The 13,227-nt window shown below is 35.1% G+C and overlaps 1 protein-coding gene across 5 annotated transcripts in view; it reads right to left on the bottom strand.

Moving 5' to 3' along the window:
- Nucleotides 1-13,227, bottom strand: part of RBM26 (RNA binding motif protein 26) — a 47,979-nt gene that overhangs the window by 24,831 nt on the left and 9,921 nt on the right. For 2 of the 5 annotated variants that reach the window (XM_041419919.1, XM_041419924.1), the window contains exons 2-11: nucleotides 11,993-12,111; nucleotides 11,239-11,375; nucleotides 10,239-10,327; nucleotides 9,429-9,667; nucleotides 7,342-7,602; nucleotides 4,960-5,199; nucleotides 3,328-3,495; nucleotides 2,833-2,973; nucleotides 1,708-1,819; nucleotides 772-931 (exon numbers count right to left, since the gene is read on the bottom strand). In XM_041419919.1, coding sequence (XP_041275853.1) covers nucleotides 772-931; nucleotides 1,708-1,819; nucleotides 2,833-2,973; nucleotides 3,328-3,495; nucleotides 4,960-5,199; nucleotides 7,342-7,602; nucleotides 9,429-9,667; nucleotides 10,239-10,327; nucleotides 11,239-11,375; nucleotides 11,993-12,111 — 1,666 coding nt within the window. The remainder of the gene's footprint in view (nucleotides 1-771; nucleotides 932-1,707; nucleotides 1,820-2,832; nucleotides 2,974-3,327; nucleotides 3,496-4,959; nucleotides 5,200-7,341; nucleotides 7,603-9,428; nucleotides 9,668-10,238; nucleotides 10,328-11,238; nucleotides 11,376-11,992; nucleotides 12,112-13,227) is intronic. The other 3 variants (XM_041419922.1, XM_041419923.1, XM_041419920.1) reach the window with 3 other exon arrangements.

Genomic DNA, 13,227 nt, shown 5'->3' on the forward strand with positions numbered 1-13,227 from the left:
TCCCTCCACTGTTCAGACATGCACAGTGTTTATTCTGTACTGTATCAGTATGTACAAAAATATTGTTGCACTTCTTCATTCCAGCCCTCAGTGCAAACAAGAAAGGGTTTGGAAAAATGCATGGTAGCATCTGAAACTTGCTGACAATGAAGAATGGTGAAAGGTCACACTGAGTAGCTTGGACACTGGGCATGAAACAGTGACATTACACATGCAGCCTGCAATATGTAACATCAGCCTCAGTCAGGCCGTAGTTCTTTCTTTGCTTTCCTCTCTCTTCACTTGCTTATTGGGTGACTCCAATAAATCACAAAGTAATTTTAAGGGACAAACCATCATTACCATGGAAGGCAATTATGTCACAGGGACTGCTTTCTGGATGAGAAATGCAGGTTTTCTGTATTTACAATTTATCTCTGAATATACAGAGCGTTTATGACAGCAGATGCATACTTGATAAAATGGCTGAGAAAAACCCATGTGCAATCGATTTTCAGTGTTTTAAACGTCTCTTAAAAGTCTTATCTCTGAGGAACACATTTGTTCAAAATCTAAAAGATGACTAGAACATTTTAAGTTCTGCTTCTTCAATGGCAATATCATTAAAAACAATGAAATCTTATTTAAGAAACAAGTTAGGAAAGTAATAGAGTTTCAGGGGAAAAAAAAATAATAAAGAGTTTCAGTAAAAAGAAAAAAAGGCTTTCTTCTTTTAGCAAATACCACTACCTTTACATCAAAGCATACTGCTTTCTCTTTGTTGACTCTTACCTGCAAGTTGACTAAGTTTCCAAACTTACTGAAATGCTCATTAAGTTTGCTGATGTTGTTAAGTTCTGGAGGAACTTTTCTCAATTCAAGTTTTGTATTTTCATTTCCAAACTGCACTTTCTTCTGGAAACCTGGACTATTTGTTCTGTTAAAATTTTGCCTGCAACAAATAAAAAATCAAGCCAGAAATCCATAGCAAACTAGCAAACAGAATGTTAAATTGTAGATGCTTACACAGAAGCATGTATGTATGAGACATAAAGATCTGCAGACTTAAAAAATAATGCAATTTTAGAAGAGTGAAGAAGCGTACAGGACATACACCCATACAACTGCTATCTTCCCCACTGATATTCTCAGTATACCCCAGCACATAAATCTGTGAGATAATTCATATTTATTTGCTCATTTCAGTGTAATTCCTGACTTTTACATTGCTTCTCTCCAAAAACTATTTCCTAGCTATTCCATGAAACTTCCCCACTACTGTTTCAAATAACTATTACTTCAAGGCTTTCCTCACTCCCAGCAATCTCTTAAAATCCCTTCCAACCTTGCACCCTCTGTTTTTTTCTCAGTAACATACCTGGCAACTCAAATCAAAATAGTAGTGATAAAATTCACATTTCACAACTAAAATCAGTCATCTCTAACAACCATCACACTGCAGCTTCCCTGTTTCTTATATCATGCTAATTTTCAAGGAACAGATCTTAGTATCACTCAAAGCAACTTCATCTATCTGTATACTACCTTTGATAGAAGACAATCAAAAAAATACAGCTCACACTATAGTATGATTTACTTTAGTACCACCAGTGTACTCACAGTTTCACTTGCTTGCAATTTATAGAAATAAATGTATGTTTCAGATTACAGTAAAGTAGTTATTGAAATTCCAGCTCTTAAGCCAACACTGTGTTAACAGTCACTCACTTGTCAAACCAAGTCTTCTTTGTAGGAACTCCACCATCCCCTGCACCAATTGTTCTTTTCCTGGATTCAGCATCTACCACTATTCTCATACTACTTTTATTAGGAGGTTTTTCTGTAAATAGATGAGAAGATTTTACTTTTTTTAAAATTTGTTTTTTGTGCATTTGATTGTAAAAAAGTATTCTGCTCACACTGAATTTGCACTGAAAAGCACAATTGTTTATTTTGAAATTACTATGATTCTTGTTCTGACTGAATCAAACCTTGGTCACAGACTTCTTAACTATTAACAGATGTGACAGATCAAAATAGCTAATAGCACTCATTTTGTCACAGTGACATCACACATACAGATAACAAAAGAGGTGTGACAGAAGGCATCTGCCTCAAGATGACTGCGCTCTGATTCACAATGATTCACAATGTCCCATGCAATATTCTGAGGCTCATACAACTCCAGCTAACACCTCCATTCTACTATTAGATGACACACACAAAAATGGTCATGATAGGAAATGCACAGTACTCCAGGGCAGTAACACCTAGGAGCAAGATTTATGGATGGACTGGGAAAGGAGTCACTTTTGCTGAAGAACAGGAATCACACTGGGGGACTCCTCACTGAAAATACACCAACAGAAACATAGTAAGATTAAATAGAAATACATACAAATGCAAATAAAAACCACATTAAAAATGGTTTTATCCCTTTTCCATGCTTATTTTGTGTGCTGCTGCTTCTTCTCAGGACCACAGGAACTGTGAGGTTAAGATTATTCATGCATAAAACTGATACCAGATAAAAATGACTCCCTCCTCTCTAGAAGCAAAAATCATCCTGAGATTCGACTATAGAAACATTAACATTTTTCTGTACAGAAGTTATACAAAGTGACTACAGCTAAGGGTAAACTGTTCAATATTCTAGCAAGAGATTTCATTCTACCTGTAAAAATGCATACACAAAGCAATTATAGCCACAGTTCCCTAATCAACTAAACATCTCTTAATTCCAGAAGATTTTAGGAAAATGCTGTATTTTCCAGTATTCTCTGGGAAGTTCCTCAAACTGCATTAATTTCAGAAAATCAGCTAAACTAACTAAGTATAGCTTTGAGAGCATACCTCTGGGTGGAAGATCCATATCACCTGATGTGAGTCCTATCAAATTTGGTCTTTGTGCATGTACTCTATGTCTATACATAGGTCTTGAAGTATTTGTTATACTTGGAGCTTCTGGATTATAGCCATCTGTGTCATACGTTTCTGGTAACAAAGAAATTGTCTCATTAAAATAAATTGCAGTTAAAACCCTTAAGGTTTCAGATACAATATTTAATTTAATTACAAGATAGAGTTACAATAAAAGAGCTGTATAACCACTATCATAAAAAACCGTAATGCCAAGTTTCCTGCTTAAACACAATGAAAGTATTACTCTCCAGTCAAAATTCACACTTTACATACAAATTTTACTTCAGTCTTGAACTAAGTCTGGAAAGAAGAATGTTAATTTACTGTCACAATCTATACGACACAAACTTATTCTCCCAAACTATGACATTATAATCTCTATACAGTACAGTATAATATGAATCAATGTTATTCTATTTAGCAAACCTTGTGGGCAAAGCCTCAGTACTACACCTGCTGTAAAAAGAGAGGGTGGAGCAGGAGGCGGCTGGTGATGAATACCCGTGGTAACAACAGTAGGAACTGAGCTGGTTGCTGAGTTTGGGGGGGCATCCATGCCAGCAGGCTGCAATGGTGGAAGGGGAGGGGGTGGTCCTGTCAAAAACAAAGGAAAATGCTGTATTGATTTATTATCCACTACACTTTCATTACATTCCCTTCATGAGGAAACTGATCTGAATTGCTTTTAAGGTTATTTTAAAAAAAGGGGCTGAGGGGCACATCTGCAGACTTGATGCTGTACCAAAAATCCACATGAAACCACCCCCAACAGCAGATTACTCAGAACTTGGATTAGACAGAAAAGCATTTGAATCATTTAACATTTCTCCAACTACCTTCTTTCTACAAGCAAAATTTAATTGCTAGACCAGTATTCATCTTTACCAAATGAAGCATTTTAAAGCTCAATAAAAGCTGATCAAAGAAACAAATTCTATTTTTGAAGTAAAAAAGTATTTTTTAATATTACAAAAATATGCTATGATCACAATAACTAATTTGACTGAAATTATTTTTCCAAACACTCAGAAGAAACCTTCAACTCTAATGGAACACTTTTAAAATTGAGGGAGTTTTTTTGTTTGGTTGGTTTGACTTTTTTTAAAACAGGTAATGTGACTCTTTCAAAGCTAAGCAGTCAAGCCTGATCTTTAGTTTAATCATTGACGGGAGTAGGTTTAGAAAAAGTTATAAAGTGATACATCTGAACTTGTCAACCAGATCTGAAAATAGCAGGTACAGCAGAACTGACCAAACCAGAGGAAGTCACATTCTATATTAACTGAAATAAATACATTCATTCACACCTTTCTTAAATATATTATCAACAGGAAATTAAAACAGTTTAAGAAACTTCTAAGCAATATCAAATACCAATTACTCCTGAATAATTTTACTAAGTGGGACACCTTAGTTAGAAAAAAAAAGAGAGAAAGGAATAATCACATAAAACTAACATAACAACGTTTAAACCACACAAAGCAACTGAGCCTAAACTTTAACTACTTTATAAATGACAGTCAGGTACATGCTTTCATGCAATTTTTAGTGCTTCAGCTGAAGTACTTTCCAGTGAAACAGTAAACAAAGCTAAGACTTTTTCTTAGCAAATTACAAGTTTAGTTTTAAAATTAATCTCAAATTATATTTTCAGGTATAAATTTGATGTGGCCATGAATTCTCTTTACCTCTATTACTATGAATGAAACAGGAAGGATCAGCAGGATTTTCCTTTTTTTGACAGTACTCAATTTTGGACAACTTCTCCTATAACACTCAAGGAACTGAATTTTGCCATGTCATGCTTTTGCTTAAATACAATGAAAATATTATTTGATATTAAATAGTCACATTTAGTGTGCAGCATTTTACAACCAACTCTGCAACAACTATCATCAGACAGAATAATTTTGACATAAGCTATGCCATAGTAGAGCACAGTTCAACTTTACATAATACAGCTGGGATTCTTCAAAATGGCATTTTGCACTGTGTACAGTTCAAGTAAGATCCAGGCTTTTCTATTAAAAAAAATGGGGTTTACTATTTTTTAATTACCTGTTACAGGTGGAAGGCTAGGTGGTAAGGGGCCTGGTGGTGGTACTGGAGGTCTAAGGTTAACAGGAGGAGGACTGAGAATGGGTGGAGGGGGAGGAAGTCCAGGAGGAGGTGGTCCTTCGACAACAGGGGGTTGTGCTGGAAAAGGCAGAATGCCAGGAAGATTCACATCTTCTACCACTACTGGATCACTTCCATGATCAAAAGGGCACATGTCTCCTCTCATACAGAAACCCTTCTCTGAAACATCAAAAAAACCTGATGTTAGTATTCATCTGTAGCTCAATTCAGGGTAGATACAAGACATTCAATGTGTAATGTGGCAGTTTGTAAATTAAGAGCTCCATATACCAGCAGAAGTTTAGATTAGAAAATGAAATTGGCTGTTTAAATTTGTTCTTAAGAGTCAGCACACAGAGACATTGCAGAAACTTGTTAGGACGAAAGTGTTTAATTATTCTCAAAGAACTAATTCTGCACTGTATTATAAATGGTGAAAGCAAAGAATGAACTCTAGAGTCATCACATTAACAAAATCAATTTGTTTCTAAGCAAAAAAGTGCAGATGTTAAGATTGAGAAATCCCAATTATAAGTTAGAAGTTAATATTATGAAATTCCAACATGAGCAAATTCACTCATTTTTTTCCTCTTCTGCAATTATTTCAGGAAACATTATAAACATTTGCCATAGTTTCATGTGGTTACATAAGAGCATAATTTGTTATTTACATATAACATATGCATTTGTAAATATTAAATATATATAAATAAAAATTAATACACATTCACTTATTTTCTTTTACACACAAGTGAAACATAGAAGGAGGTCAGAGGAGGGTCACAAAAACTACCAAATGCCTGAAGCACCTCTCTTACAAGGAAGGGCTGATCAGACTGGAGAAAAGAAGGCTCAGAGCAGTCAATTTAAGTACTCACTCCAGCCTTTATGCTTTGAACTTTTTGGTGGAACCTGAGGTGATACGACCAGGGGTCACAGTATTAAACTAAAACATTGTAGATTCAAAGCAAATATCAGAAAAAGAAATTATTATTATTATAATGAGGGTAGTTAAACAGTGGAAGAGGTTGCTCAGAAAAGCTGTGGATGCCCCATCCCTGGAAACATTCCAAGATCATATTGGACTGGGCTCTGAGCAACAAGGTCTCATTGAAGATGACCATGCTAACTGTAGGGATGCTAGTCTAGATGACTTTAACAGGGCCTTTCTAGCCCAGTTCTATTATTATCTGTTTAGCAACAGTGTCCACAGAAACAACACCAAAACACCAGTCAGTGCAATACACGGAAAAGGCTGAAACACCTTCTGGTAAAATAGGAAGAAAGAAGAGTGCCCACTTCCTCCAAACATGATGTGGGGAAGCAGCATGTACTACCTCATCTTCAGGAAGAGTTACAGAGTGCTTTAAATTGAAATGTTAAACAAAAACAGAAGCTCAGCAGAGGGTAAAGTTGAAAATTTGAAAGTGCATATAGGAAGAGCAGTATGATGGAAACATGTAGCCACTCAAGAGAGAAAACTTCAAAACAAAATGACACATTCACAATTCCACTTGTTCCATATTGCTGTGATGTACACTGGCAAAGCTATTCTTTGCAAGTACAACTCTGCCAACACTTTAAAAGCTCAGTTTCTCATTTTTTTTACTTAAAAATTTGAATCAGAGTTCTGAATGTAAACTGGCCGAAAACTTAAACTCCTCATTGTGGTATGCAATAATAACAACAATAAAATCCCTCAGAAGCAATTTTACAGGAAGATTTCAACTCTCCTGAGCTCACAGGTTGACCGGGCTGAGTTTAGTTAAGGCACTTGCCAGCTGAAGCAGCCTCTTGTGTGTATTTTGGCACAAGACATTTAAAATGAAAGCTTCTGACAGAGATAAGTGAAAACCTAGCCAGTTTTGAGAAACACCTACACAGAAAGAAATGAGCCTGGGAAGTTTCAGCTCTAGACCTTTCTAGTTAAAAATTGTCTGTTAGGATAGAATGAAATAGGATGAGATCAGTAAAGTGCCAACCATTGCCAAAACCACCAAATACAGGATTTGGTTGGAACATGACCTAAGACAGAAAAGCTGGGTAAAACTGGATTTTTAAAATGAATTTTTAATATACTATTTTTAATTTATACAAAATAGTCCCAGCAAGTAAAAAAAATAGACAAACACTAAATGAGCAAGCTGTCTGAAGTCACTAAGAAGTGGTAACATAGTAAAATTTGCAATCAAGAAGTGTGCAATAGAAAAAACCCACTATACTAGAGAAGATCAGAAAAGGAAGGGTGAATTACCTCAATCTTTTCAGAAAGAGGACAGAACCATAGCTGCAGGAAGCAATTAAAAATTAATATGTACTTACCATCATAATCTCTACAGCGTTTCTTTGGCAGCGGAGGTCTTCCATACGAGTTGTGGTCCAGCTGCTCTTCGTGGAACTCCGACCAACTTTCAGTAGTGTTATTTCCATGATGAGCAGGAGCAATAACAGTAATAGTACTGCTCAGTGTAGGGACAGGGTAGTGGCCAGATGAAATATTTGTCACAGAAGAAACTGGAGTATAATTATTCTCTAAAGGATCTGTTCTATCCATGTCATATTTTGGCTTTCCTAAATCCCTTTCTGTAACAAAAAAATAAAAATAAAAATTATACTGGATAATTCCTTATCCACCTTTTCACCAGAAGCAGCCACTACTCTCTAAGTATCTTTACTTCACATCAACTCAATACATATACACAATAATAGAAATGTTTTACAGGTTGCCCAAAATGTCTGTGGAGTTCCCACCCTTGGAATTATTCATAACCCAGCTGATCCGTAGCAATCTGCTCCAGTTTATTTGTTTTGATAAAGGATGCTAGACTACACCACCTTCAGAGGTCTCCACTAACCTCAACTATTCCATGATTCTACATTCCAAAGGTTTAACCAGAAAAATAATAATTTGTGAAGTATATAGCCACGCCCTGGGCAATTTTAATAACAGATATACCCACAGTACAGCAGATACACTATCTAACTTCAGGCAGAGTACATCTTCTTTAGTGATGCATGTAAGAACTTCAGATGTAATATTTTTTTGAATAAAGGGAAGCAATGGCAAGAAAAGGGTAACCATGGCTTGAAAATACTATAAAAGTTACAAAGCTTTAATGTTTCAATACAATGTTATTGCTGTGTCTTCATTTTATTGATCTTCCTTTTCTGTTGCACTCAAATGCATGCATTTATTGCATGCAAAGCTTTGCCTTAAGAGGTGAAATAATAATGCTTGACAGGTATGGAACACTCCTGGGCAGATACAGCAAGTAAAATGACCTTTTATTCTGAATACATACAAACTATTCTCTTCAATTTCTAGTATTGCCGCCAAATAAAAATTAAGTATCTCAATTAAGACAGATTAGTTATGTTATGACATAAGTTAACAGACCTAAATAATTCCACATTAAAGGAACATTATGTAATATCTTAAAGATGGCTCATCATGTGGGTAAAACAGGCTTTTCTTCATGTTCTAAGAAAAAGAAACAAACCTTTCACTATGAAATATTGTCCATAAGGTACTGTCATTTCGGTTTGTGTATATAATCCTGAAATTAAGATTTAATCATGCTGTAATCTTTTAGTTAAACTGCTGCATGTTATTTAATCTGCTTGTTAAAAAGTTGTCTGGAAAATAACCGCTCTCGTATTTTCAGAAATCTGCATTTCTAGTTTTAAGGCTGGGTTACCAAGGCCTGTTTTACAGAAAAAAAAATAATACACAGGAGAGTTCCACCAGACTATTTTTCACCTGTACATTGTCTAAGACAGGACAAAGACATAAAATTACTTTCACTGCTCTTTTCCAATTTACCATTAAAAACTATTGAGGGAAAAGGCACTCTTTTCAGCTGAAAAAGCAATCCCCTTTTCAAAGAAGTTTAATTCTACAAACTACTGTACTGAAGCATTGAGTCCTACGGATATGTGCACAAATGCAAGTATCTACTGTAACGATTTCAGCCTTTCACCTATGACACTAAAGTGGGGACAAGACCAAAAGAACTGAGCTGTACTGCTCTGCTTGACCAATCATTTAGTGCCAAACAGCCAATTTCTTTGCCACTTCCACCTTTATAGATCAGTATTGATTTCTGTGTCTCCCTAAACCAGATTCTGAGTTTCTTGAAACTTAATGAAATGGAAATAACTCGTATTTTTCTGCCTCTCTCGCAACAATGCTTAGAAGTGGCCAGCACAGCCACGTCAATACAAAGATATTAAAGAAGAACAGAGGGTAAAAGAGGAAAACAAGAGCTGAGAACACAATCACAAAAGCCCGATTTCCACAGAAAACAAAGCTAAATTTGAATAAAGGAACAAGAACAATAGAGGAAATTCTAGTACATTTTGAACACAGTTTTCAAGTTTAGTTTCTAAATTTTGTAGAAAACATTCACCGTATTTTAGAGACCAACTGTTGGTACCTCTGCTTCGCGTTCTGCTCCGGCTTCTGCTCCGGTCTCGATCACGGTCCCGCAACCTCTCTTTGCTCCAACTCCTACTTCGACTCCTGCTGTAGCTGCGACTCCTCCCTCTCCGTCTGTTGTATCGATCCCTATAGGAGTCTCTTCTGGGAGGATTTCGGTCATAATCCCTCTTCCTAGAACGTTCATCTTTTTTCCTTTCATCGCGGCTTCTAAACATGACATATTAGAGGTTAATTACAAGAATTATGAAGCTGAAATTTGAAATCTTTACTTAAAAACTTTAAGAAATGTCAGTGGAAAACTAGAGAAGAGCTACAAATTGTATATAACTTATGGCTACTCCTTTCTTCTCAGAAGGATTTTAAAATTAATTTTGCTTATTAGTTTTATTTTTACCACGCCTAAGATTTTTAAAACATATATTAATTTCTGTTTCAGCCCAATGCTGCATATTTCCCAAGTTGGAAACACCAATACTCATTGAAGGGAACGCTTCTAAATCAAAATTCGAACTCAATATCAAGCAGAATAAATATTGCAATACAAATCACAAATCTAGAACCAGAATTACTCTTAATAGTCCAAGGATAATAGCTCTGCACAACGTGAGAGACAGGTTACACTTACACACACTCACCACTTAACTACATATGTGTAAAAGCAATAGAAGACTTCTTTTTAGGCTTACTAGATGACAAGACACAAAGTATTTAATTCAGTAAAAAATCCAAATTCATCTGATTACTGATATAATACAAGAGGTTAAACAAAATTTTTTACCTGGTTTCTCTGTAGCGAGAACTTGACTGAGGTGGGCTGTGATTTAATCTTCTAGAGAACTTTTTCTCTCGCTCTTCCTCTTTTACTATCTGAATTCAAAGCATATGTATTAGATCAAATTATGAGTACACTAAAATGCAGACTTCTACATAACCAAATAAAACCAAAACATCTGAACACCGAGCAATCAGCAGTAACATTAAAATTAAATATTTTAGTCTCTAACATAGTAAGAGAATCTTCATAACACGTTTGTTTCTATTTCTAGGAATATTCAAAACCCTGTTTGAGAGAAAATAAAATAATCTTTATAGTGCTACACAGAAAATACAGCTGCTTTTACTGTAGGTAGACAAAAAAACCATATTAAGGCTTTGGGAAGATTTGAGAAGGCATGGATATTCAACAACCAACACCAAAGCCTTTTTTTCATCAGCAGGTTATCTAGTTCAGTTCACACTTAAAACACTTTCACGCAGGCAAACTTGGGCTGCTATTGAAAAGCACAGACTTACTCTTCTGCTCAATGAACAACATAAACACTTGTGACAAAATGATGTTATCTGGATTGAGCAGCTGAAGGAATGAGAACTGCAATTTAGAATGGTGGCCTGGATTTATGGAGCATTAAAGAGCAGCACAACTACAACAGCATTTTTGACCAGAGAACTAATGCAGGCCATACTGCAGCTCCTGCACTACTAAATAATCTCACTGACCTTTGCCTCGGCACAACATCCTTGGATTATGTTTGAAACACACACTTGTGTTAGAAAAATCGTGCAGCAGTGCTCAATATGCCAAGCATAACTCTTGTGACTTATCGTAACACTGTCATGTGATTATTAATAATATTATTAATAAACATAAATTATTAATGATATTGATTATAATAAATTGCTAATAACTACTATTAATAAACACTATGAAATTGAACACATAAGCAAATTACATGAATGAGGAAAAAAAGATGCACGTGTAAATTAAAATCAATGCCCACCTCTTCCTTTTTTGTCTCCTTTTCTTGGTGCTGAAAAAATTCTACTTTCAGGCTTCCTGATGATGGCTGTTCTGGTGGAGGTAGGTAGCTTTTTGTATTCACAGCATCAAACAGTTTTTCCACAAATATCTGAGTTTCTAAAAGTAAAGAACATACAAATATCCATTATACAAAACCACGGTTAACACTTGCTTTAAAAATAAATAAATAAATAAATAAATAAATAAATAAATAAATAAATAAATAATAGATAAATAGATAAATGAACTTTTTCACAAAAATTTTCAATTCTTGAATTATTCAATGTCTCTTAATAAAGCATCCAGAAAAATATTTCTGGCATCTATATATACAGAGGTTCAATACTTGCCCAGAGAAGCTGTGGATGCCCTAGCCCTGGAAGCATTCAAGACCAGGTGAGACAAGGCCTGATAAACCTGGTCCAGTGTGAGATGACCCTGCCCAGGACAGGGGGCTGGAACTATAGGATCTTTATGGTCCCTTTCAACCCAATGATTGATTATTCTATGATTCTGTGCCTCTGTGAGTACTCACAAAACATATACGTAATATATGTGTGCTAACATATACACCTGGGCTTTTTAAAATTACTTTATCAAAACTGAATTACAATCTACAAAGTAACAAAGCTAATAAAGAGATCAAAGCCCAATTCTATGGTAAAAGATTGCTTGAATAAATGGAACAAGACAGAATTTTCACTCAATCTTAACTGTTATGACACAGCCCATACCTTTCTGAAGAAATACATCCAGCTGATCAACACACAATGCCTTCAGTTCTTTTTCACTTTTATCCTTCTTTACCAAAGCCAGAACATATTTAGCTAGGGCAGATGGATCTGCATCACATCTGCAAATAGATTAGTCAGAAAAAAAAAGGCAATTTAATTACAGAAATTAATGTCTGAAACTGGTATGAACAATACATATATAGGGCAAAATAATTTCCTACAAAAGCAGGTGTATTTTTCAAAACATAGTCCAGATAGGTAACATTTCTAAGTATCACTTTCTTTTTCAAGAGAACAACTGCCTAGAATATATCACAACAATACTGCACAGAGAACATCAGAGCTAACGAGAACAAACTGTTTAGTAAGAAACAGCCTCAACTACCTAACTGTTCTGTATTAAAAACAAAGACAATGAATATTTCCCTAACTCTCCAAAGATGGAATCAATAATTCTGAATGCAACACTGAGTAACTGTTATCTGGGAAAAGTCAGTCTATCCAATTACAAATTAATACAGTGATACAGTAGAAGTGATCTATACTAAAAAAAAAAAAAAAAAAAAATCAGACCCTTGAGTATTCTCTTAAACACACTTTAGAACATTCTTGTTACTACTTACATATGAACACCATGAAAACTGAAACTCATTTTTTCAGTTTCAAACTTGATTTCAAAAGCCTAAATTCATATATTGTAACAGACACTTCTGTAAGAGATACACTGAAAATTGAGGGCAATTTAAGGGATCATTATTCATTTGGCATCTGAATTCAGAATTCAACATACAATTAAATACAGAGAACCTCAATGCAGAAGTTGATGGTCTTATGGACATCAACAAAGAACTTACAATGAAGAAAGCCATGTATCCACATTCAGTAGAACATTATTTAATGTAAGTGGCAGATTTTTTTACAATGTTTCACAAAGAGGAATCTACAATGAACTTTGTGGCGGTGTTGTAAAGCCTGCCAAAGCAAGTGAGACTACTGCACAAAACCATTCATGTTTCAAAAAGAGTAACTAATTAAATAGTGAGACACTGTTCCTAAACAACTTAATCTCCTTATTTAGCATATACTAAAGGAAGACCTCAGGCCCCACAAAACAACGCAAGACTGAATGGATGCATACCATGTGATAAAGACAACTTTTTTGGGTGGTCGTCAAAGTTTTTACTAATGTTTTGAAGAACAAGAAGAAAAAAACTGCATTATTGCATCATAACTGT

The sequence above is a fragment of the Onychostruthus taczanowskii genome, unplaced genomic scaffold, assembly GCF_017590055.1.
Source record: "Onychostruthus taczanowskii isolate IOZ18803 unplaced genomic scaffold, ASM1759005v1 scaffold62, whole genome shotgun sequence".
NCBI lineage: Eukaryota > Metazoa > Chordata > Aves > Passeriformes > Passeridae > Onychostruthus > Onychostruthus taczanowskii.